General features: G+C 47.3%; 1 protein-coding gene across 1 annotated transcript in view; it reads left to right on the top strand.

Moving 5' to 3' along the window:
• Window positions 1-23,910, top strand: part of LIN54 (lin-54 DREAM MuvB core complex component) — a 45,759-nt gene that overhangs the window by 7,383 nt on the left and 14,466 nt on the right. Inside the window, exons 4-10 of the mRNA XM_069743009.1 lie at window positions 4,585-4,733; window positions 6,148-6,303; window positions 7,385-7,598; window positions 7,933-8,006; window positions 8,733-8,915; window positions 8,993-9,084; window positions 23,263-23,334. Coding sequence (XP_069599110.1) covers window positions 4,585-4,733; window positions 6,148-6,303; window positions 7,385-7,598; window positions 7,933-8,006; window positions 8,733-8,915; window positions 8,993-9,084; window positions 23,263-23,334 — 940 coding nt within the window. The remainder of the gene's footprint in view (window positions 1-4,584; window positions 4,734-6,147; window positions 6,304-7,384; window positions 7,599-7,932; window positions 8,007-8,732; window positions 8,916-8,992; window positions 9,085-23,262; window positions 23,335-23,910) is intronic.

The following is a 23,910-nucleotide window of genomic DNA, read 5'->3' as shown; positions in this document are numbered from 1 at the left end:
TATCTACAGCATTACAGAATGCTGCAGATAAGCCCCTGATGCCGGTGGGATTACCTCACCCGCGATTTTCGGGGTGACAGGTTCCCTTTAAAGGGACACTGTCACCTGAATTTGGAGGGAACAATCTTCAGCCATGGAGGCGGGGTTTTTGGGTGTTTGATACACCCTTTCCTTACCCGCTGGCTGCATGCTGGCTGCAATATTGTATTGAAGTTCATTTTCTGTCCTCCGTAGTACATGCCTGCGCAAGGCAAGATTGCACTGTGCAGGCATGTACTACGGAGGACAGAGAATGAACTTCAATCCAATATTGCAGCCAGCATGCAGCCAGCGGGGAAGGAAAGGGTGTATCAAACACCCGAAAACCCCGCCTCCATGGCTGAAAATTGTTCCCTCCAAATTCAGGTGACAGTGTCCCTTTAAATCATCATGGTACATTTTATTTTCCTCATCTTTTCGAGCTTCAGGACGGGACTGCCTCTGTTGTATTCATTATCTTCGTAATTCTAATGTTGAGTTGGCGACCGTCCTAGCTGTGGGCAGCGCCCTCGCAGATTTAGCTGGTGGTGCCCTCATCCCTATCCTCGTATGCATGACCCCCTCATCCCCGTCCTGGTATGCACAGTCCCTTCATCCCCGTCCTGGTATGCACGGCCCCCTCATCCCGTCCTGGTAGGTAGGCACGGGCCTCCTCATCCCTGTCCTGGTAGGTACATATAAGAAAAACCTGGCATTCAACTTTAGATAGGTGATATTTTATTATTCCAAGCGGAGGTGCAGTAACAGCAAACTTTTCGGTCATAAACACATGACCTTCATCAGTTACGTGAAGTGATTGCTGGTGAAGTAAGTGTTAGCTCTGTTTAACAGACTATAGTGCTAATTGCCCTTTAAGGGAAGGCACTGGTTAGAATACTCAGGTATGGGCGCAGCCCTGCTGTAGTGCTGCAGACGCAGAGTCCAACGCTTGTCTTGGTGGACTCTGCGTCTGCAGCACTACAGCAGGGCTGCGCCCATACCTGAGTATTCTAACCAGTGCCTTCCCTTAAAGGGCAATTAGCACTATAGTCTGTTAAACAGAGCTAACACTTACTTCACCAGCAATCACTTTACGTAACTGATGAAGGTCATGTGTTTATGACCGAAAAGTTTGCTGTTACTGCACCTCCGCTTGGAATAATAAAATATCACCTATATAAAGTTAAGTGCCAGGTTTTTCTTATATGTATCACTACAGTTTTGGAACCTACCTGGGCACCTTCATATAGAGCTGTGCACACGTTTTTTGTTGTCCTGGTAGGTAGGCACGGGCCTCCTCATCCCTGTCCTGGTAGGTAGGCACGGGCCCCCTCATCCCTGTCCTGGTAGGTAGGCACGGGCCCCCTCATCCCTGTCCTGGTAGGTAGGTACGGGCCCCCCTCATCCCTGTCCTGGTAGGTAGGCACGGGCCCCCTCATCCCTGTCCTGGTAGGTAGGTACGGGCCCCCCTCATCCCTGTCTTGGTAGGTAGGCACGGGCCCCCCTCATCCCTGTCTTGGTAGGTAGGCACGGGCCCCCCTCATCCCTGTCTTGGTAGGTAGGCACGGGCCCCCCTCATCCCTGTCCTGGTAGGTAGGCACCGGCCCCCTCATCCCTGCCCTGGTAGGCATGGGCCCCCTCATCCCTGTCCTGGTAGGTAGGCACCGGCCCCCTCATCCCTGCCCTGGTAGGCATGGGCCCCCTCATCCCTGTCCTGGTAGGTAGGCACTGGCCCCCTCATCCCTGCCCTGGTAGGCATGGGCCCCCTCATCCCTGTCCTGGTATGCATGGCCCCCATCAAAAAAACATTAAAAAGAAACATAGTATCATTATACTTACCTTCTTGTGCTCCATTGCATCCTCTTGTTCCGTTGCCAGCAGTTGATTTATGCTTGTAAGAAGCGAATGGCAGTGACGTCATGCGCTGCTTACAAGCCAAGGACAGCTGCCGGAATACTCCCAGCTCCCCCCGCCGGGGCTACAGGAGTGGAGAGAAGTAAATACTCATTGCTCTTTAATAGCGGGCACAGTGTTAGCTGCTGCTGCCGACCGTTCGCCTGTGTTCGCTACTAAAGGGATTGAATATTCACTGCATTCCATGCCTATGAGAGTGAATAGCAATGAATATTCATTGCCTTAAGTAGCAGGCACACGTGAACGCCCAGCAACTGCAGGAAGCCGGCTGCTGCGACTAACAGCGTGTCCGCTATTAAAGAGAAATTAATATTCACTACCCTCCATGCCAGTTGCCGTGGAAGGCAGTGAATATTTCTCTTTACTGCCTCCTGTGATCCACCACTGACGCTCCCCCACCTCCCCACCACAGCCAGAGCCGATACATCTGGACTATAAGATGCACCCCCCATTTTCCTCCACATTATTGGATTAAAAAAGTGCATCTTATAGTGTGAAAAATGCGGTAAATGTTACTGTCAACCAATGTTTAAATGGCAGCGAAAAGATTTAGCTCCAGTCAGTGTTCGTAGAGGCATCTGCTAGCTGTATAACACAGCCATCGTCTGCCGGTTTACAGCAGGCTCAGTTCCTAAGCCCGCTGTGTACATTTCACACACTACCTGAGAACAAAAATGTGCAACACAGATAATTGAAAGGTTAATATGCAGCAATGATCTTAAAAAAAAAGTTATCCGAAGCTCACAAATGACTAAAATAGAAATAGTCACCCGCCTCTCCAGGTAGCCAAAGCTGTTCTAAAGTGGTTTTCCAGGCTGAGGAGAGAAGTCCGCAGTCACTCTCTGTGACTGTAGTCTGCTGAATTGTGATTCACCTGTAGTTGCAGCAGATGGGCAGTCCCGTGACTGCAGGCTTTTTATTTCTCAGCCTGGAAAGCCCATTTAATTAGAACAGAGTGTGACTGGATCTTATTTGCGTTACTATTCTGTAGGCCTCATCCCAGGAATTTTAGTGTAGGGTCGCATCTGAAGAGGTCACCTTGTTTCTGGCAGATGGGTTCAGATAATTTGATCAAACTGTTCGTTTAATACCACAAATTTATTAACATTGTGTAGCAAAAATTTCATCCATACAATGTATTGGACTCAATGATTCCGCACGATTCAATGAACACATGCAGATTCACCTGCGTTCAATAGCCGGCAGCGCTTTAGATGGAGTGGACATGTGCTGCGTCCAAAGCGTTGCCACTTACTGAACGTGTGCTCATACCCTAAATGAAGTGAGTGTGAAGCTGCCTCTGGCTGCGAGGATCACACGACGTCCTAACCGCCTCACGTGCCTCAGGAGGGATCACATGACGTCCTAACAACGCCTCACGTGCCTCGGGGGATCACACGACGTACTAACAATGCCTCACGTGCCTCTGGGGGGATCACATGACGTCCTAACAACGCCTCACGTGCCTCAGGGGGGATCACATGACGTCCTAACAACGCCTCACGTGCCTCAGGGGGGATCACATGACGTCCTAACAACGCCTCACGTGCCTCAGGGGGGATCACATGACGTCCTAAGGCTACGTTCACATTGGCGTTCCGCCAATGTGCGTCGCTGTTGCGCCGGCGACGCAGCGGCGACGCGCCCCTATGTTTAACATAGGGGACGCGTGCGTTGTTTTGGTGGCGTTTTTGCCACGTGCGTCGTTTCCGACGCTAGCGTCGGACGCAAGAAAACGCTACATTGTAGCATTTTCTGTGCGTCCGATTTTCGTCAAAAACGACGCACGCGTCGCAAAACGCGCGTTTGCGCGCGTTTTTACGTGCGTCGCGCGTTGCGTCGCCGACGCAGGGCGGCGCAACGCTAGTGTGAACCTAGCCTAACAACGCCTCACGTGCCTCAGGTGGGATCACATGACGTCCTAACAACGCCTCACGTGCCGCGGGGGATCACACAACGTACTAACAATGCCTCACGTGCCTCTGGGGGGATCACATGACGTCCTAACAACGCTTCACGTGCCTTGGGGGATCACACGACGTCCTAACCGCCGCACGTGCCTCAGGGGGATCACATGACGTCCTAACAACGCCTCACGTGCCTCGGGGGATCACAGGGGGGATCACACAACGTCCTAAGCGCCTCACGTGCCTCAGGGGGGGATCACATGACGTCCTAACAACACCTCACGTGCCTCAGGGGGGATCACATGATGTCCTAACAATGCCTCACGTGCCTCAGAGGGGATTACATGACGTCCTAACAACACCTCACGTGCCTCAGGGGGGATCACATGACGTCCTAACAATGCCTCACGTACCTCAGGGGGGATCACATGACGTCCTAACAACGCCTCACGTGCCTCGGGGGATCACAGGGGGGATCACGGGGGATCACAGGCGGGATCACACGACGTCCTAACCGCCTCACGTGCCTCAGGGGGGGTCACATGATGTCCTAACCGCCTCAGGGGGATCACATGATGTCCTAAGAATGCCTTGCACGCCTCAGGTGACCCAACTTCGCAGGAACGGCACCAGCTTCAGAGGGGAGTCTAGGCTGTTATTTTACTTTGGGTTAAAATGGTAATTACTTTCCACTTTAAAAAGGAGAATCGGAGGAAATTAAGGGGTTAATATGATTCCTTTGCAGGTAGAGTGCTTTCCCACAGTAGTTCTGGAGGTGCAGCCAAAGCCATCACCATCACTGAAAGTGGAGGAGTTGTCGGGACATCAATGGAGTCATCCATTCAAACATCCAACAAAATTGCTATATCACCTCTGAAATCTCCTCCTACAAAGGTAGTGTTCTAAACTGGTGACCTTTCCACCTGACCCTGCTGGTATATTATACATATACTATGTTCATTCACACCTGTTTTATGAATTGTATTAATTTACATAATTTTTTCATATAAAACATTCAATGGTTTATCAACACGTGGTTTTTTTTTTTTTGTTTTGCTTTTTTTTTTTTCCAAAGCCTATAAAAGTCAATAGATTCAGTTTAAAAGGAAATTGTCCTCAGGATTTTGCCACCTATTCTAGAGCAGGGCATAATGTAAGAGCAGAGACTCTGATTTCAGCAATGTCCGCAAAGCCCCCCATACACTTTAGACTAATGTTGGCCGCACCCACCAATATCACCTGGTTCGGCCAGCAGTGTATGAAAGCCCTCGTCCGATTTCCAACTTCTGATCGAAATGTCTCCTGGAGATAAACCAGCTGGCAAACGCTGTCTCATAGAGAACACATGAGCGCTCCTGAGTATGGGAGAGCTAGCCTAGATGGCTGAACCATCATTTGGCCGACAGCCATTTCATGAGTATGGCCGGCTTTTCTGGACTGCTTCCTGTACCTTTGATAGTCTCCTGCTGGTAAAATAGTAATTGTATCACTAAAGGACCAGTAAACCTGTGCCTTGTAGTCCAGTCCCACCAACCCAGCTACCAGTCTGGTGTGGGCGAGGTTATCACAGCCTGGCATTAGAGCAGTGCCAGATCTGCAGCAGATGAAACAGTAATTTCATTGAAACTGCTGCAAGCAGCCCAGTAAGTGCCACATCGCTGGACTCGGGGTCTCTGACCCTACATGATGGTGCTCTCAGATTGATTCCCTTTAATAAGCACCTGTCTTGTGTTCACCTTACCCAGATGTGCTACCAAAGCAGCAAATAATCCTTTATACAAAAACAATCAGCAAAAATACATGTGATGGAACAATTCAGGACACAGCCTAGAACAAAAAGGAATACAATACAGACGCAAAACGGAACAAACTAAAGCAAATAATCCGTACTTGCTCATTTCCTTATGTGAGGGAACATTTGATTCTTTTTTTCTTTCTCTGTATTTTATGCTCCCATTTCGCCATATTGTTGATTGATAAGCAAAAAAAAAACCTGTAACCAAACCTGTTCTGTGATGTGCCCCTATATTTTTGTGGTCCATTTGTACATCATGGATTCAGGAATGCCGTTGCTTAGGGTTTGTCTCCAATATGCGGCCATGACGTGAAATGGGCCCGTGCTGCACACTAACACTAGATTGTGGGCGATTGCTGGCAGGCTGAGGATCCAATAAATGTGATTGGTCTGTGTGGGAAGTAGGCCGCAGTGACATAAGAGGGGTGGCGGTATTGGACGGCGAGTGTCGCCCGCTGTCATCCTGTTCTGTTGTCGGTCTCCTGTGACTTTACTGTACATTTTGTTTTGCAGGTGACGGTGGTGTCGGTGGGCTCCCAGCCTGCTAATTCCCCCCAGAAAGCAGTTGGCGTGCCCATCAGTGTTGCTCTCGGCCAGCAGCTTTTGACTGTGCAGACATCGAGCGCCTCCTCCCCTGTCAAGGCTGTCACTAATAGCACAACGGCTCAGGTAGCGCCATTCCATCAGTATTTCAAGTTATTGAATTTCTTAATCGGGTGGCTGAGAATTTGGCAACAAAGAGAGGACGTCAATGTTGTAAAAAGGCAAATTCAGCAGTTACTAATCCTTCCCAGGTCCACCAATGCCCTCTGTCGCTGTCACATTTTTTACAGGGCGCAGCAGTGTCATCATAACTGTGATACGGGTGACCACTGCAGCCAATCACTGGGCTCACCTGCTTGTGCCATCAGAATAGGCGGAGCTGCTGAGCGATCGTGTGCACCGTAGCCATGATGTGACAGATGCGGCCTATAAATACTGGGGCAGTGGCGGAGAGCCATCGATGGAGCTTAGTAACCGTTCTAATTGTTGTTTTAGATTTCTGAAAGCCTAAGATGACATAAAAAAAAGTCAGACATCCCCTTTAAATGGAACCTATTCTTTTAGGGGTATTCCCATCTCCAAGATCCTATCCCAGTATGTAGTAGGTGTAATAATATTAGCAAATACCACCAATTAGAAATTTAGTATAGTTCTTCAGATTCGCTATGTCGTTTACATCATATAGGGCAGGGGTGTTAAACTGCATTCCTCGAGGGCTGCAAACAGGTCATGTTTTCAGGATTTCCTTGTACTGCACAGGTGATAATTTAATCACCTACACAAATAATGAGTTGGTGATTAAATTATCACCTGTGCAGTACAAGGAAATCCTGAAAACATGACCTGTTTGCAGCCCTCGAGGAATGCAGTTTGACACCCCTGATATAGGGCATTGCAGTCAGTAGCTCAGGTCTCCATGGTTACGACCACTCATATAGAAAGCTATTTGGTCGTAACCATTGATTGATAGGGCTACTGCATTGCCATATATAAGGTAAGAGACATAGCGAATCAGAAGAACTATACTATATTTCTAATTGGAGGTATTTGCTAATATTATTATTACACCTACCACATATTGAGATAGGGTCTTGGAGATGGGAATACCCCTTTCATGGTTAAATGGTTAAAGTGCTCAGGATTTATTCTTGCGTATACTATACTATGTATAGATTATAAAAAATACTATAATTATCTATTTTTCCAGACCGTGAAACCAACCGTTCAGACTATAGCTGTTGGTGGCGTCAATACACCTCAGTTTAAAACCATTATACCACTCGCAGCCGCCCCTAATGTGCAGCAAATTCAGGTTCCCGGAAGTAAATTTCATTATGTCCGGCTGGTGACGGCGACTACTGCCAGCAGCTCCACGGCCTCCACGCAGAACCCAAGCACCAGCACACAGCCTCTCCAGCAAGGTATGCTTCTCTGCCTCTGTCTGGCTTCATAATGTTGTGATATGTGCCAGCAGGGCATATTGGGGGAGACTTGCTACACAGGCGGCGGCCGAATTTTATGGGAAAATATAGGTATACAAGGCACTGTATTGGATCTGCATCTTAGCCTTTCATGTGCTTTCATGAGGGGGACAATAGGGCTGCCCAAATGGACAGCTTCAGACCACTTTAATGTGTATAAACACCTGTAACTGGGTGGTCATTCCAATGTCTGGGGTCTTCTCTATATAGATAGCCAATCATTTGACTACAGTGAAAGGTTGCAATGTCGTATCTTGTTTTTGTTTCCTTCCAGCTAAACCAATGGTGGTAAATGCAACTCGTGTGCAGATGTCTGTTCCCATCGTTCCAGCACAGGCTGTAAAACAAGTGAGTTCTAATGCACACTATTGGCCAATGAATGCAGTAGTTTAAGAATTTTTGAGGATAACGATAAACTCTTTATGAAAGGGAATCTGCCAGTAGGTTTTTGCTATGTAATGTAAGAGAATCGTGATGTAGGGACAGAGACCCTGATTACAGTGATTTGTCACTTACTAGGCCGTGTCTTGCTGTTTCAATAAAATCCGGTGTTTAATCAGCAGGAAATTATCACTATATGACTAGTGTCCTCATGCCTCCTAGTCAACGGGTTTGTGTAACCCTGCCCCCACCACTGATTAGCGGCTCTGTCAGTGTACACAGAAAGCTGTTAACCAGTGGTTTGGGCGGGGTCACACAGGATACGGCATTCTGAGCACTGCTACATCTGCAGCAGAGAAAATTGTGACCTTTTTTTTTTTTTTTTTCTTTATCACAACTGCTGCCCCCGATACACTAAGTGATACATCGCTGGAATCGGGGTCCCTGCCCCAGACGAGGTATCAAAAATCTGGTGTCAGATTGTCTTTAAAACTGATTGTTAGTCAATCCACTTTAAATTATACATGTGAAGGTTAAAATAAATGATGTAAAATGTGGGCAAGAAAATCAAACAGGTGCAATGTGTTCGCTGTAGGGCATATGGCCTCCTTGTGCCCATCCCTGTGACACGCTACATGTAGATGTGTGTGTATAGATATATATCTATGTGTAATTATTTCTTTCTGTGCTTAGGTTGCGCCCAAACCAGTAAATCCAAATCTGGTGACTACGAGTCAACCCCAGCAGCGCCTCCTTATGCCTGCCACACCGCTCGCACAAATTCAGCCAAACCTCACAAATCTCCCCGTCCTGACCCCTGCCCCAGGCACAGGAAATATGGGTTACGCCGTCGTGCCAGCTCAGTATGTTACCCAGGTTAGTAACTGACGGGCGAGTTGGGATTGTTTTTAGCTTTTGTTCTCCTTTATAAATGTTTTTTTCTTTTTCTGAAGTTGCAGCAGTCGTCTTATGTATCTATCGCAAGCAATGCAGGAATGTCCGGGGCACAGAGCTCACAGAATCAGCCCAGGGTCCCACTGAATGGGTGAGTACAGCATGGTGTATAGCTACACACCCTGCAGAGATGAGATTTATCTCAGACTGGAGCCGTCAGTGCTGAGCATTGCCGGACCGTCCATTTCTATTACCGTATAGTATAAGAAATGACACTAGCTGGCAGGGCTGTGGAGTCAGTGTCATGGAAATTGAGGAGTCGGAGGTTTGGCTTACCGACTCCACACCCCTGCTAGCTGGAGGATCGGTCAGTCATTGCACTCACTAAGTACGTGAACAATGTCCCTACATTAGTGTGTTCATGCATGCACTTATTTTCCAAACATTATATCAGTTTCCATTAAGACAGTCTGTTGTGGGCATGCGCCAGGAATGTGATGATCGGCGCATGCTTAACCCCTTTCTGCCAGCTGACGGAATAGTACGTCAGCTGGAAGATCCCCTGCTTTGAGGTGGGCTCCGGCGGTGAGCCCACCTCAAAGCCGCGACATGTCAGCTGTTTTGTACAGCTGACATGTGCGCGCAATGAGCGCGAGCGGAATCGCGATCCGCCCGCGCTCATTAACTAGTTAAATGCCGCCGTCAAGCGCTGACAGCGGCATTTAACTAGCGCTCCCGGCCGCGCGGCCGGAAGTACTCGCACTGCTGACCCCCGTCACATGATCGGGGGTCAGCAGTGCATCGCCATAACAACCAGAGGTCTCCTTGAGACCTCTATGGTTGTTGATGGCCGATTGCTTTGAGCGCCACCCTGTGGTCGGCGTTCAAAGCAACCCTGCATTTCTGCTACATAGAGGTGATCTGTACTTCACCTCTATGTAGCAGAGCCGATCGAGTTATGCATGCTTCTAGCCTCCCATGGAGGCTATTGAAGCATGCTAAAATTAAAAAAAAAAAAGTGATTAAAAATATAAAAAAAATTAAAAATATATAAAAGTTCAAATCACCCCCCTTTCGCCCCAATCAAAATAAAACAATTAAAAAAAAATCAAACATACACATATTTTTTATCGCCGCGTTCAGAATCGCCCGATCTATCAATAAAAACAAAGGATTAACCTGACCGCTAAATGACGTAGCGAGAAAAAAAATCAAAACGCCAAAATTACGTTTTTTTGGTCGCCGCAACATTGCATTAAAATGCAATAACGGGCGATCAAAAGAACGTATCTACACCAAAATGGTATCATTAAAAAAGCCAGCTCGGCACGCAAAAAATAAGCCCTCACCTGACCCCAGATCACGAAAATTGGAGACGCTACGGGTATCGGAAAATCGCGCAATTTTTTTTTTTTTTTTTTTTTTAGCAAAATTTGGAAATTTTTTTCACCACTTAGATAAAAAATAACCTAGACATGTTTGGTGTCTATGAACTCGTAATGACCTGGAGAATCGTAATGGCTGGTCAGTTTTAGCATTTGGTGAACCTAGCAAAAAAGCCAAACAAAAAAAAAGTGTGAGATTGCACTTTTTTTGCAATTTCATCACACTTGGAATTTTTTTCCCGTTTTCTGTTACATGGCATGGTAAAATCAATGGTATCGTTCAAAAGTACATCTCGTCCCGCAAAAAATAAGCCCTCACATGGCCATATTGACGGAAAAATAAAAAAGTTATGGCTCTGGGAAGGAGGGGAGCAAAAAACGAAAATGAAAAAGCGGAAAAAGCTCCGGGGGTGAAGGGGTTAAGACTTTATGGGAGACTACTCTTGCTTAAAGAAGCACTCCAGCCATTTCTTTTTGAGTACATAGTGCGGCATGGACTGTTATTAAAGGGCAATGTATAGGTTTGTGTATATAGCTTGTGTTAGTTGATGTAGTGTAGCATGTCTTAGTTGTATGTCATTTTAATTTCTCCTTCACTTTTGGTATTGGTCCCCAATGTTGACTAAAATTCCTGTGATGTCAGGGTCTTGTCATATTGGTCTTGCTCCTATCTCATGGTAGCAGTGAGCGATCAGTGACATACAGCTGTTCCGTGATGTATATACAGCAGTCTCAGTGTATCCTATGTGATGTGTATACAGCAGTCTTCTGTGATGTACACTGAGTGCACAGTTATTAGGCCACTTATATTTTTTGATGACTAATTTAATTATTGAACAACTACAGGGCTTTGTAAGATATATTTTAATTGTCCATACAGAAAGGTGTTCATAGCATTAAAAGGGGTCCCTTTTTTGTTCTATACCACTAGTATAGCAGTATGGATGTGGATTTCTGTATTCTGATAAGGTGTTTTACGGTACATACTATGGGCTTATTCACACCTCAGTATTTGGTCAGTATGCCAACAGTGTTTGTGTGGATAAAACCAGCAGTGGATTTTTACAGAGAAAACCTGTACTTGAGAGATTGATGCTGATTGTTCTGTGTTTTGGAGACACTCCTGGTTTTGGTATAAAATACTGATCAGAAACACCGATGTGTGAATAAAGCCCACTGTATGTTACTCATGTTACATTCTAATGTTCCTGTTTTGTAAAAATGAATTATTTTCTCTGATCGCCCATGACGGCACCACGGAGAGAGGGGATCCGCCCACCAAGGACAGGAAACCTACGGATAAAAAGGCGGTACCACTCTCCTGCATCAGTTGGTTTCCTGTCCTTGATGGGAGACCTACGGACTTACCAGTTCGTCGTTGGATCCGGGGCCAACCAGTCCGATTCAGGCAGCTGGGGTCCCTCTGCCTCGGCTAGGGTGGTGACCCGAAGCGCCACCGCTGGGAGCCAGTGGGCCGACAGGGTGTGCGGGGGAGGTGACAAGGAGTTCGCGGTCACCTCCCCAGGTAAGATGCAGCAGCGGCAACATCCAGGGGGGTCCCTCTGTGGTTGCGGGAGGTGCAGCACGACCCTCCCTAAATCAAGCGTCAGTCTGCACACTGCATCGCCATCAGGCGTGCAGGTATTGTGCTACTGGGGCTGCATAGGACCGGGGGTGCCGGTCAGCAGCGCATATCTGCTTCCGGGCGCTGCTTTGCGCAGGCCCGGTATCCAGCTGGGTCTCGCGAGGTCTGCAGAGCGCCGGTATGCGCAGGCGCCGGCGGTGCTTCCGGCCGGGCGCTTGGTGCGCTCTGCGCAGGCGCCGGCGTGGCTCCAGCCGGGCGCTTGGTGTACACTGCGTGGGCGCCGGCGGGGCTTCTGGCCGGGGCGCGCTCTGCGCAGGCGCCGGCGTGGCTCCAGCCGGGCGCTTGGTGTGCATTGCGGAGGCGCCGGGGGCGGCGGGGCGCTTGATGCGCACTGCGCAGGCGCCGGCGGGTCTTCCGGCGGATGGCGCGGATTACCGCTAGAGCGTGTTTTTTGAGTCGGATTACTGCGCAGGCGCCGACCGCTCCTCATATGATCAGTCGCTACTGCGCAGGTGCAGGGAAGCGGCGGGAGGGTTCAAATAGTAGAACCCTCATCCTCTTGGTGGCTCTGCAGTAATAGGCAGGAGCTTCAAGGGGAATAGGAGCAACAACTCAGCCGAGTCAAGGCACGCAGACCAGCAGCAGTATGAGTGACCCAGCATCACCTCCACCCGAATCACCTCCACCTGCAGTATCGCCACAGCAGCAGCAGCAGCAAAAAAGGCGGCAGCAGAAAGTGCACCAGGACACCAGCAAAGAACGCCAAAGGTCTCAACACAGTAAGGAGTCCAGTACGGCGTCGGGGAGAAAGCCAGAGGCAGAGAACCCCCAATCGGTATTTATGGGTCCTGGAGGTGGTAAGTGGATCTTCGTGAATGTCAGAGACAGTAAGATTGTTATTTGTCTCTTTTTAGGGGAGGAAAAGCGTAGCTAAAACTAAACACAAAAGTTGCGCCATCTGTAGAGAGGATCTTCCACCTACATGTGATAAAAGACTATGCAATACTTGCATTCAACAAACTGTGTCTGAAAACCTTCCAGGGTTTGCTTCAGATCTTAAGAGCCTAATTAAAGAACAAGTAGAGGACACTTTTAGGTCACTAAAAAGTGGAAAAAAAAGGAGAAAGACCAGGCATAGGTCTCCATCTCCAGCCTCAAAATCCGAAAGTGGTAGTGAGAGTTCAGCGTCCTCCGTCTCCTCCGACTCATCCTCATCATCTACTTCTTCCTCGGGGGGACATAACTGTTTCCCACTAGAGGATACTGATGGCCTCATAAAGGCAGTAAGAAGCACCATGGGGTTGGTAGACTCCCATCCTAAAAAAACAGTACAAGACATTATGTTTGGAGGCCTAGAACAGAAAAAGAGGAGAGCTTTTCCGCTTAACGAAGCAATTGCAGCCCTAATTAAGAAGGAATGGAAAAAGCCCATGAGGAAGACTCTCTTAACTCCAAAAAGGAAATATCCCTTCGAGGAAGAATCGTGCTCCTTTTGGGAGAAGGCCCCGAAATTAGACGTGGCAATTGCTAAAGCCTCAAAGAAATTCGCCCTCCCGTTTGAGGACATGGGGGTTCTGAAGGACCCAATGGACAAAAAGGCAGATGCATTTCTCAAGGGCTCTTGGGAGGCAGCGGGAGGAGGCCTGAAGCCGGCAGTTGCAGCTGCATGCACTTCGCGCTCCCTGATGATCTGGCTGAACCAGCTAGAGGGTCAGTTAAAGGGGAAAACTTCCCGAGACTCAATTTTGGATACATTACCCGTAATGAGGGGGGCTGCGGCCTTCCTAGCCGATGCCTCGGCCGACTCCATCAGGCTATCCGCCAGAGCAGCAGTGTTTGCTAATGCGGCCAGGCGCGCCCTCTGGCTTAAGAATTGGCCAGGCGACCTACAAACGAAAACGAAACTCTGTACCATCCCCTGTGAAGGGGAGTTTCTGTTTGGGTCGACTCTAGACGACATCTTAGAGAAAGCCGGGGACAAGAAAAAGTCCTTCCCCTCTCTGGGTCTCCCCTCTTATCGGAAGCCCTTTCGGAACAAGAGGTTTTTCCGTAAGAACCCAGGGAAAGGCCAGGGGAAGTGGGACGATAAGAAAAATAAAAATAAAGGATTTATCTTCAATAAAAACCTCAATGACAGCAAGAAACCTCCACAATGAAGGTTCACCCCAGGTGGGAGGGAGATTATCTCTCTTTCTCCCAGCCTGGAAAAAGATCACCTCCAGTCATTGGATCCTAAACATCATAGAATCAGGACTGAGGTTAACATTCAAGAGGTACCCTCGTCCCTCCTTCAAGGTAACATCTACCAGATCCTCAGCAGAAGAACAGTTAACTCTAGAAAACGAGATTGTGGGGTTAGTAAAAAAAGGAGTACTCCTAGAAGTTCCCCCTCAAGAAAGAGGGCAAGGGTACTATTCCCCTCTATTCCTGAGGAAAAAACCAGATGGTTCCTTCAGGACCATTATCAATCTGAAGAATCTAAACAATTACTTAGAGGTTCAAGCATTCAAAATGGAAACGATAAAGTCATCAATCAAAATGCTGTTTCCTCAGTGTTTCATGGTGGTCCTGGACTTGAAGGACGCATATTATCACGTCCCAATACACAAGGATCACCAGAGATTCCTCAGAATGGCAATCCACATCAAGGGAGTCCTAAGACACTTCCAGTTTACAGCTCTTCCATTCGGCCTAGCAATAGCCCCGAGGGTTTTTACAAAGCTGGTCGCGGAGGTAATGGCTCACCTCAGGGAAGAAAACACCCTGATCGTACCATATCTGGACGATTTCCTGGTGATAGGCTCCTCCCAGCAACATTGCAAGAATCAGCTAGATTTAGTGATTCAATCTCTAAAAAACCTGGGCTGGCTAATAAACCTAGAGAAATCCAAACTGGTGCCTTCTCAGGTTCAGGAGTACCTAGGTCTCACTCTAGACTCCAGAAAAATGGAATGCCGGCTCCCAGAGGGCAAATTACAAAAGATAAAAAGCTTAGCATCAAGAGTACAATCTCTCCCCTCTATAACTCTCCGTCAGGGCATGTCACTGTTAGGCTCTATGACCTCTTGCATCCCGGCAGTCCAGTGGGCCCAACTACATTCCAGGGATCTCCAATGGCAGCTACTGTCCGAGCAAATCCGCCTAGGAGAGCATTTAGACGGGCGGTTAACATTATCTCCTCGCACCAATCTCTCTCTAACTTGGTGGACATTGCAGGAAAATCTTTCCCAGGGAGTTCCATGGGTAATCCCGATATCAAAGGTCCTAACAACGGACGCAAGCCCCTCAGGGTGGGGGGCTCATCTGGGCGACCTTGTAGCTCAGGGCATTTGGTCCCCGCCCCTTGCAAACAATTCCTCCAATATGAAGGAACTCCTGGCAGTAAAATTTGCCCTTCAGGAATTCCTGGGGGTCCTTCAATCTCACCATGTGAGGGTGATGTCGGACAATCAGGTGGTAGTATCGTATATAAACCATCAGGGGGGTACCCGTTCCAAAAGTCTAATGGAAGTGGCCAACTCGATCCTTCAGATAGCCGAAAACAACCTTCTATCCCTGACAAGTCTACACATAAAAGGGATAGACAATTACAAGGCAGACTTCCTCAGTCGTTCCAGCCTAAAACAGGGAGAATGGGAACTAAATCCAGGCATATTTACCCAGATCACTCAGAAATGGGGGGTTCCCAAAATAGATCTCTTCGCGAGCCATTTAAACAAAAAAGTAGCCGCCTTTTGCTCTCTATCTCCCATGGGGAACCCAGTAGCCCTGGATGCTTTCCTGATTTCTTGGGGTCACCATCTGGTCTATGCCTTTCCTCCTCTCATTTTGATTCCAGCAGTGCTGAGGAAGATTCGGGAGGACGGGGCGTTGGTCATATTAATTGCCCCGTTCTGGCCGAAGAGACCTTGGTTCTCATGGATGAGAAAGATGTCGATATCCGACCCTTGGGTATTGCCAGACCTACAGGATCTGTTGTCACAGGGCCCAATCTATCATCCGCGGGTCAAGAACTTACACTTGACAGCCTGGCTCTTGAGAGGAAAATATTAGAAAGCAGAGGGTTCTCTTCAGGGTTAATTTCAACTCTGTTGAAAAGTAGGAAGCCGGTTACAACAAAACAGTACGGCAAAATATGGAAAAAGTTCCTGTCCGTTTCAGGCGCTAAAATAGGGAAAGAAATTCCTATTAATGCCATTTTAGAGTTCTTGCAAAACGGGTTGGAAATGGGGTTAGCCACCAGTACCCTAAAAGTCCATGTGGCAGCATTAGGTGCTCTATTTAATTTTGACTTGGCTTCAAATAGGTGGGTCTCTAGATTCATTAGGGCGGCAGGAAGATCTAGGCCTCTGCCAGTAAAAGTGGTTCCTCAGTGGGACTTAAATTTGGTCCTTAAAGCCCTGACTAGTCCTCCATTTGAACCATTACATGAATCTACAATAAAAACGCTATCCCTCAAGACAGCTCTTTTAGTCGCCCTTACTTCTGCCCGTAGGGTCAGCGACTTGCAGGCCCTTTCAGCCAGGCCTCCTCACACACAATTTCTAGAGGATAGGGTCGTTCTAAAAACAGACCCAGCATATCTCCCGAAAGTGGCTTCAAAATTTCACAGGTCTCAAGAGATATCTCTTCCCTCCTTCTGTCCCAATCCTAAAAATAAGGAGGAACAAAATCTACATACACTAGATGTAAGGAGATGTCTCTTACATTACCTAGAAGTCACTAGAGAGAGTAGGGAGGATTCCTCTCTGTTTGTGTGTTTCCAGGGTCCCCGGAAGGGGAAAAAAGCATCTAAAGCCACCATAGCAAGATGGATCACGGACGCCATCAGCCTAGCATACTCAGCAAGTGGGATGCCCGTTCCCGGGGAGGTTAAAGCTCACTCAACAAGGGCAGTAGCAACTTCCTGGGCGGAGAAGGCCGGAGCTTCCATAGACCAGATATGTAGAGCTGCTACCTGGTCCTCACCATCCACATTCTATAGGCACTATAGATTGGACCTAATCTCCTCTTCAGACCTTACTTTTGGTAAAAGGGTTCTGGAGGCAGTGGTCCCTCCCTGAATGTACTATCTATGTAATTCTCTCCGTGGTGCCGTCATGGGCGATCAGAGAAAAATATAGTTCTTACCGATAACGGTATTTCTCTGAGCCCATGACGGCACCCGTACATTCCCTCCCTTCACTTATGGGTGCACACATGGAATAGTGCCATAGTCTATTATAATTTAAAGTCACGCGGTATCTTGTTATGCTAAACAGTTAAAATTTTTACAAATGTCTTAGTAGTCTCCCATCATTATCTATGTAAACAACTGATGCAGGAGAGTGGTACCGCCTTTTTATCCGTAGGTTTCCTGTCCTTGGTGGGCGGATCCCCTCTCTCCGTGGTGCCGTCATGGGCTCAGAGAAATACCGTTATCGGTAAGAACTATATTTTTTGCAACTCTGTATATCCCAATAAGTGTGATCCATTTAAAGGGAAGGTGCCATAAAAAAAAATTTTTTTTTCAGAAATTGTAAAAATGTAAAGAATTAATGATTACATTTTCTTAAAAAATATTATCATTTGTTTATAATTTAGTAAAATATGAAAAATAATTTGAAAAGTTTTGGAATTTCCACTTTTCAACACTAGGGGGAGCAACTGCTGAAATTTCAGAAAAACCTAGTGTACAAATAGCTCACATTACTGCACTGCAGTAATTATGGGCGGAGTCTGCTGACGTGTGATGTCTCCTCTCCTCCCCTTATGGGTGTTTGCTAAGGGATTAGAGAGGATGATATTCAGGAACCCAGTGAGCAGCCATTTTGTTGGTGACTGCAGAGTATGGCTGCCGTCACACTAGCAGTATTTGGTCAGTATTTTACCTCAGTATTTGTAGCCAAAACCAGGAGTGGAACAATTAGAGAAAAAGTATAATAGAAACATATGCACCACTTCTGTATTTATCACCCACTCCTGGTTTTGGCTACAAATACTGATGTAAAATACTGACCAAATACTGATAGTGGACGGCAGCCTTAGGCTACTTTCACACTAGCGTTGTTGGCTGTACGTTGCAATGCGTCATTCAGGAGAAAAAACGCATCCTGCAAAGTTGTCTGCAGGATGTGTTTTTTCCCCATAGACTAACATTACCGACGCATTGCGATGTATTGCCACACGTCGTAACTGCCGTGCGATGGTTGCGTCATGTTTTGGTGGACCGCCGCCACAAAAAAAGTTACATGTAACGTTTGTGCATCGAGTCCACCATTTTCGACCGCACATGCACGGCAGAAACTCCGCCCCATCCTCCCCAGACCTTACAATGGGGCAGCAGAAGCGTCGTAAGACTGCTTCCGCTGCCCACGTCGGGCATTTCTTTCACAGCATACGTCGGTACATCGGCCCGACACTGCGACGAGCTCGTACCGATGCTAGTGTGAAAGCAGCCTTATACTGACAAGTAGACAGTCACCGAGGATGGCAGGCAGCAAGGATTCTGGGAGATATGTGGTGGAGGGAGCAGGGTGACAGCAGCACAGAGTATTTCAGGAGAGCAGTGTGCTGGTCTATGGGGGCCCCCTGTTCGGTGTGCGGAGCAGCCAGGGATTGTACATAGGGCGCTGTCTTTTAGGCTACGTTCAGACTAGCGTTGTGCTAGTGTGCGTCGGGTTAGCGTCGGGCGACGCACGCGTCATGCGCCCCTATGTTTAACATGGGGGACGCATGCGTTTTTGTTTGTTGCGTTTGGCGACGCATGCGTCTTTTTTGCCGCAAGCGTCGGACCAAGAAAACGCAACAAGTTGCATTTTTCTTGCGTCCGATTTTCGGCAAAAAACGACGCACGCGTCGCAAAACGCAGCGTTTTTGCGTGCGTTTTGCCGCGGCGCACAACGCTAGTCTGAACGTAGCCTTATACACATGGATGGCCTATCTGCTCCACAGAAATCCAGGAAACATTTCTGCGGATTGATGGCCTGTTCTGATCCAGACTTTGCATGCAGACCCCATTCCCCTCCTCAGATCCTGTCTTCTCCATCCTGTCCTGTCGATGTGTGAAAGCGAGGCGACAGGCGAAGTACGGGGTGATGCTGGGAAGGAAATGTAGCCATATAGTAACAATAAAAATTAGACCCCTCTCTTCAGCTGCCTCACCAGCCCTGACTGCACCTAACTGGAGGTCATGCTGCCCCCTCTATTACCCCAGACCCGCGTGCAGGTGCTCAGCCAGAACCACCATAGAATGGGTCCGATTTCTGAAGATAATACTGCCATAGTGTTCTCACATAATACCGCCATATAGATCACACACAATACTATCAAATAGATCACACAATACTGTCATACAGTTCTCACATAATACCACCATATAGATCACACATAATACCGCCAGTGTTCTCACATACCGCCATATAGATCACACATAATACCGCCAGTGTTCTCACATACCACCATATAGATCACACATAATACTGCCAGTGTTCTCACATACCACCATATAGATCACACATAATACTGCCAGTGTTCTCACATAATACCGCCATATAGATCACACATAATACTGCCATAGTGTTCTCACATAATACCGCCATATAGATCACACATAATGCTGCCAGTGTTCTCACATACCACCATATAGATCACACATAATACCACCATATAATTCTCACAATACTGATCAAGCATAATACCACCATACAGATCACATAATACCGTCATATAGATCTCACGTAATGCCATAATACAGCATGACGCCCGCAGCTCCTGTTATCGCACGCATTGAGTTGTGTGTGCAATGGGGAAAGATATGCAGGGGGGAGAGGACTGCATAGGAGTGGATTAGATACACGGCTCAGCAGTCAGTATCACACAGGATAGGATTAGATACACGGCTCAGCAGACAGTATCACACAGGAGAGGATTAGATACACAGCTCAGCAGACAGTATCACACAGGAGAGGATTAGATACACGGCTCAGCAGACAGTATCACACAGGAGAGGATTAGATACACAGCTCAGCAGACACTATCACACAGGAGAGGATTAGATACACGGCTCAGCAGACAGTATCACACAGGAGAGGATTAGATACACGGCTCAGCAGACAGTATCACACAGGAGAAGATTAGATACACGGCTCACCAGACACTATCACACAGGAGAGGATTAGATACACGGCTCAGCAGACAGTATCACACAGGAGAGGATTAGATACACGGCTCAGCAGACAGTATCACACAGGGGAGGATTAGATACACGGCTCAGCAGTCAGTATCACACAGGATAGGATTAGATACACGGCTCAGCAGACAGTATCACACAGGAGAGGATTAGATACACGGCTCAGCAGACAGTATCACACAGGAGAGGATTAGATACACGGCTCAGCAGACACTATCACACAGGAGAGGATTAGATACACGGCTCAGCAGACACTATCACACAGGAGAGGATTAGATACACGGCTCAGCAGACAGTATCACACAGGAGAGGATTAGATACACGGCTCACCAAACAGTATCACACAGGAGAGGTTTAGATACACGGCTCAGCAGACACTATCACACAGGAGAGGATTAGATACACGGCTCAGCAGTCAGTATTCCACAGGATTAGATACACGGCTCACCAGACAGTATCACACAGGAGAGGATTAGATACACGGCTCACCAGACAGTATCACACAGGAGAGGATTAGATACACGGCTCACCAAACAGTATCACACAGGAGAGGTTTAGATACACGGCTAAGCAGACACTATCACACAGGAGAGGATTAGATACACGGCTCAGCAGTCAGTATTCCACAGGATTAGATACACGGCTCACCAGACAGTATCACACAGGAGAGGATTAGATACACGGCTCACCAGACAGTATCACACAGGAGAGGATTAGATACACGGCTCACCAAACAGTATCACACAGGAGAGGTTTAGATACACGGCTCAGCAGACACTATCACACAGGAGAGGATTAGATACACGGCTCAGCAGTCAGTATTCCACAGGATTAGATACACGGCTCACCAGACAGTATCACACAGGAGAGGATTAGATACACGGCTCACCAGACAGTATCACACAGGAGAGGATTAGATACACGGCTCACCAAACAGTATCACACAGGAGAGGTTTAGATACACGGCTCAGCAGTCAGTATTCCACAGGATTAGATACACAGGTCAGCACAGGATAGGATTAGATACGGGGGCCAGCAGACACTATCACACAGGAGAAGATTAGATACTTGGCTCAGCACAGGATAGGATTAGATACACGGGCCAGCAGACAGTGTTACACAGGAGAGGATTAGATACACGGCTCAGCACAGTATAGTGATAGATGCAGGGTCTGATGTCCTGTGAGGAGCTGCAGTGAGGTCGGAGCAGCACAGAGCCTCCCCCATCCCCTTCTGTTACCACCCTGCAGCTCCAGATAAGAGAACATCAGACCACAGCACTTCAGACTCTCTAGAGATTCAGCCACACACCAGGCAGCAGAGGACAGGGAACGGCCGCTGAGTGTTGAGGGGAGACAGATGGAGCTGCTCCTCCAACAGCACAGCTCACAGGCACACTCCACTGTAGACTGAAGCAAGATGGCGCCGATCTCCTGTCTCTGCTGTGATGTGGAGACAGCCCAGGGGGCGTGGCCACATCAGAGCAGAGAGCAGACAATGCTAGCTATGGGGTCGCCTCCCGACTACTGATCTCTATGTCCAGGGCAGCCGTATGTGAAGACTGTAAGTGTCGTGCAGCTACACTTACAGTCCTGCAAATGAAAATGGCGGCGCCCAGTGGCAGAAAAAAAAATGAATAAAAAAAAAAAAAATAAATACTGTGCACTTGAAAATAACTTATAAAAATAAGGAATTAAAGAGGTTTTTTTTTTTTTTTTTACAATATTAAAACGCGGCACCTTCCCTTTAAGTGAAGAGTCAAAGTTTTTTTCTATACTTATGGAGAATAAAATACAGTATGAGCTGACCATTAAAGGAACAGCATGAGCTGACTAAACTAGAGCTGCCCTTATGACTCTGTCCTCGCACACATTACTGGAGCAGTGACCCCCTCACACTATCTTATGGCTCCCATACCCATCACAGCAGAGTTGGCTCACTATCTATGGCTATGAGAGCAGTCTGGCTTTCCCACAAAAGATAATGTCGGGGCATAGATCGGTTAAGCATTTTTATTTATTTTTTCTCTTTAATGAGGAGAGATGGGCAAGCCACCAGATGGGTATTTAAAACTTGGAAAACGCCTCTCCCCACTAAAAACCCAGCACACGTGACAGAGGCCATCATGTATACAATAGCATTTGGCATAAATATTATTTGAGGGGTATGACCACGTTTAGAAAGTGTCTGCTTATGCCAGGGGTGCACAGACAATGGCCTGGGCGCTTCTTGTGCTTCACAATAGCAATTTGTCTGTCCCTCAAGCTCCTGAACACTGTAATGCTTTTTATGCGAAAGATTCTTCACGTGTAGCTTCTAGAAAAGAGTAGCACACGGCTGAGAAGCAGCTATGATTAGCACCAAGTAGCCATCTTTGATGATCACATATGTCAAGACAATGGTGTCATTTGAATCCTATTTGCTACTCAGCAAAAAATAAATTGTATGTATAGTTAGAGGTTGCTGTCCATGGTTGAAGTTCTGATAGTTTGAGTAAAATTTGACATTCCTGCAGTTGGGTAATAAGCCAAACCTTCGACCCCTAAATTTCCCTGACGCCACTACTCGGCAGCACTGGTCACTACTGAGCATGTGCATAAAGTGCAGCACAGATTCATCTCCACAGCCCTGGTCACTACTGAGCATGTGCATAAAGTGCAGCACAGATTCATCTCCACTAATAGCCGAGATCCTTAGATCAGGAACAGAACAGACATTTATTGGACATTTCATAACTTTCCCAAATTCATATGAAAACATTTACAGCACGTCCTGCATCGTACTCTATTGTCGGAGGGGTCCATTTTATTCCGACTCAGACTCCACGACTCCGATTTCACAGCCCTTCCTGCAGGACCGGATCTCCTGTCTATAGTGTTGAGCCGGGTACTCCAATTCCCCTGAAAGATGAGAGATCTGGAAGTGGTCCCAGTGCCCATGAGACATTTCCAGGCTATACATTTGTTATGCCGTAAATGTCTCGGATATTAATGCCTCCTTCTGATGTGTCGCTGCCTATAAAATGTAGTATGCTACAACTAGGAGTCGGGCTATTGAAGGAAACAGTCAATCTTCCTTCATTCCATATTGTCCTTTATCAATTCTGCAGAATAATTTGCCGTTTGATAAGTTTTCTAAGAACAGTCATCATTTAATGACATGCATATCACTTGTCTTTTTGTTTTGTAGCATAATGCCTTCGGAATCGACAAGTCGTCCTAGAAAGCCATGCAACTGCACAAAGTCTTTATGCTTGAAACTGTAAGTAGATGACTTTCATGATGTAGTGCCTACAAGAACTGCGTTTTTACTGCATTGTAGTAATTCTGAATGGCTTTGTTGATATTGCCTTTGAGTACCTGTGCTCTTTGTAGATCTTTTAAGGTTTTTACGTCTTTGGAAAACACTTTTTCCCAACTGTAAAAACAATTTGAGTTCTACTCGCCCTTCCTGGGTCCAGCGCTGAGTCTCCTCTGTTGTTTCCGGTGTCTGTTATTGTCTGCAGTGCAGATATCATGTTAATAACGCCAATAAGTCAGGTCAGCGTCTCTGCCGGAGGAGTTAATGGCATGAGTCACTTGGAGCCTCTGGACTAATTTTCTGAAATGCAACTTTATCTGCGTAATAGACACCGGAAAGAGTGGCGGAGACTGCGTAAAGTCTTATCCAAATGTGGAGAACCACTTTAAAGGAAAGCTGTTAAACATAGAGAAAGGCCAGCCATTCTAGGGGAGTGGATAGGGAGAAGACACCCTTGGACTTTTCGCAGGCTAGTCGCATCGTTCCTATCCGCTGTTTGAAAGTATGTTTTAGCTGAAACACCGCAATGTTTTACAG

This window comes from Ranitomeya imitator, chromosome 1, assembly GCF_032444005.1.
Source record: "Ranitomeya imitator isolate aRanImi1 chromosome 1, aRanImi1.pri, whole genome shotgun sequence".
In the NCBI taxonomy this organism is placed as follows: Eukaryota; Metazoa; Chordata; class Amphibia; order Anura; family Dendrobatidae; genus Ranitomeya; species Ranitomeya imitator.
Note: the sequence above shows the minus strand (reverse complement) of the source record. Positions and strands in the feature narration are given on the sequence as shown.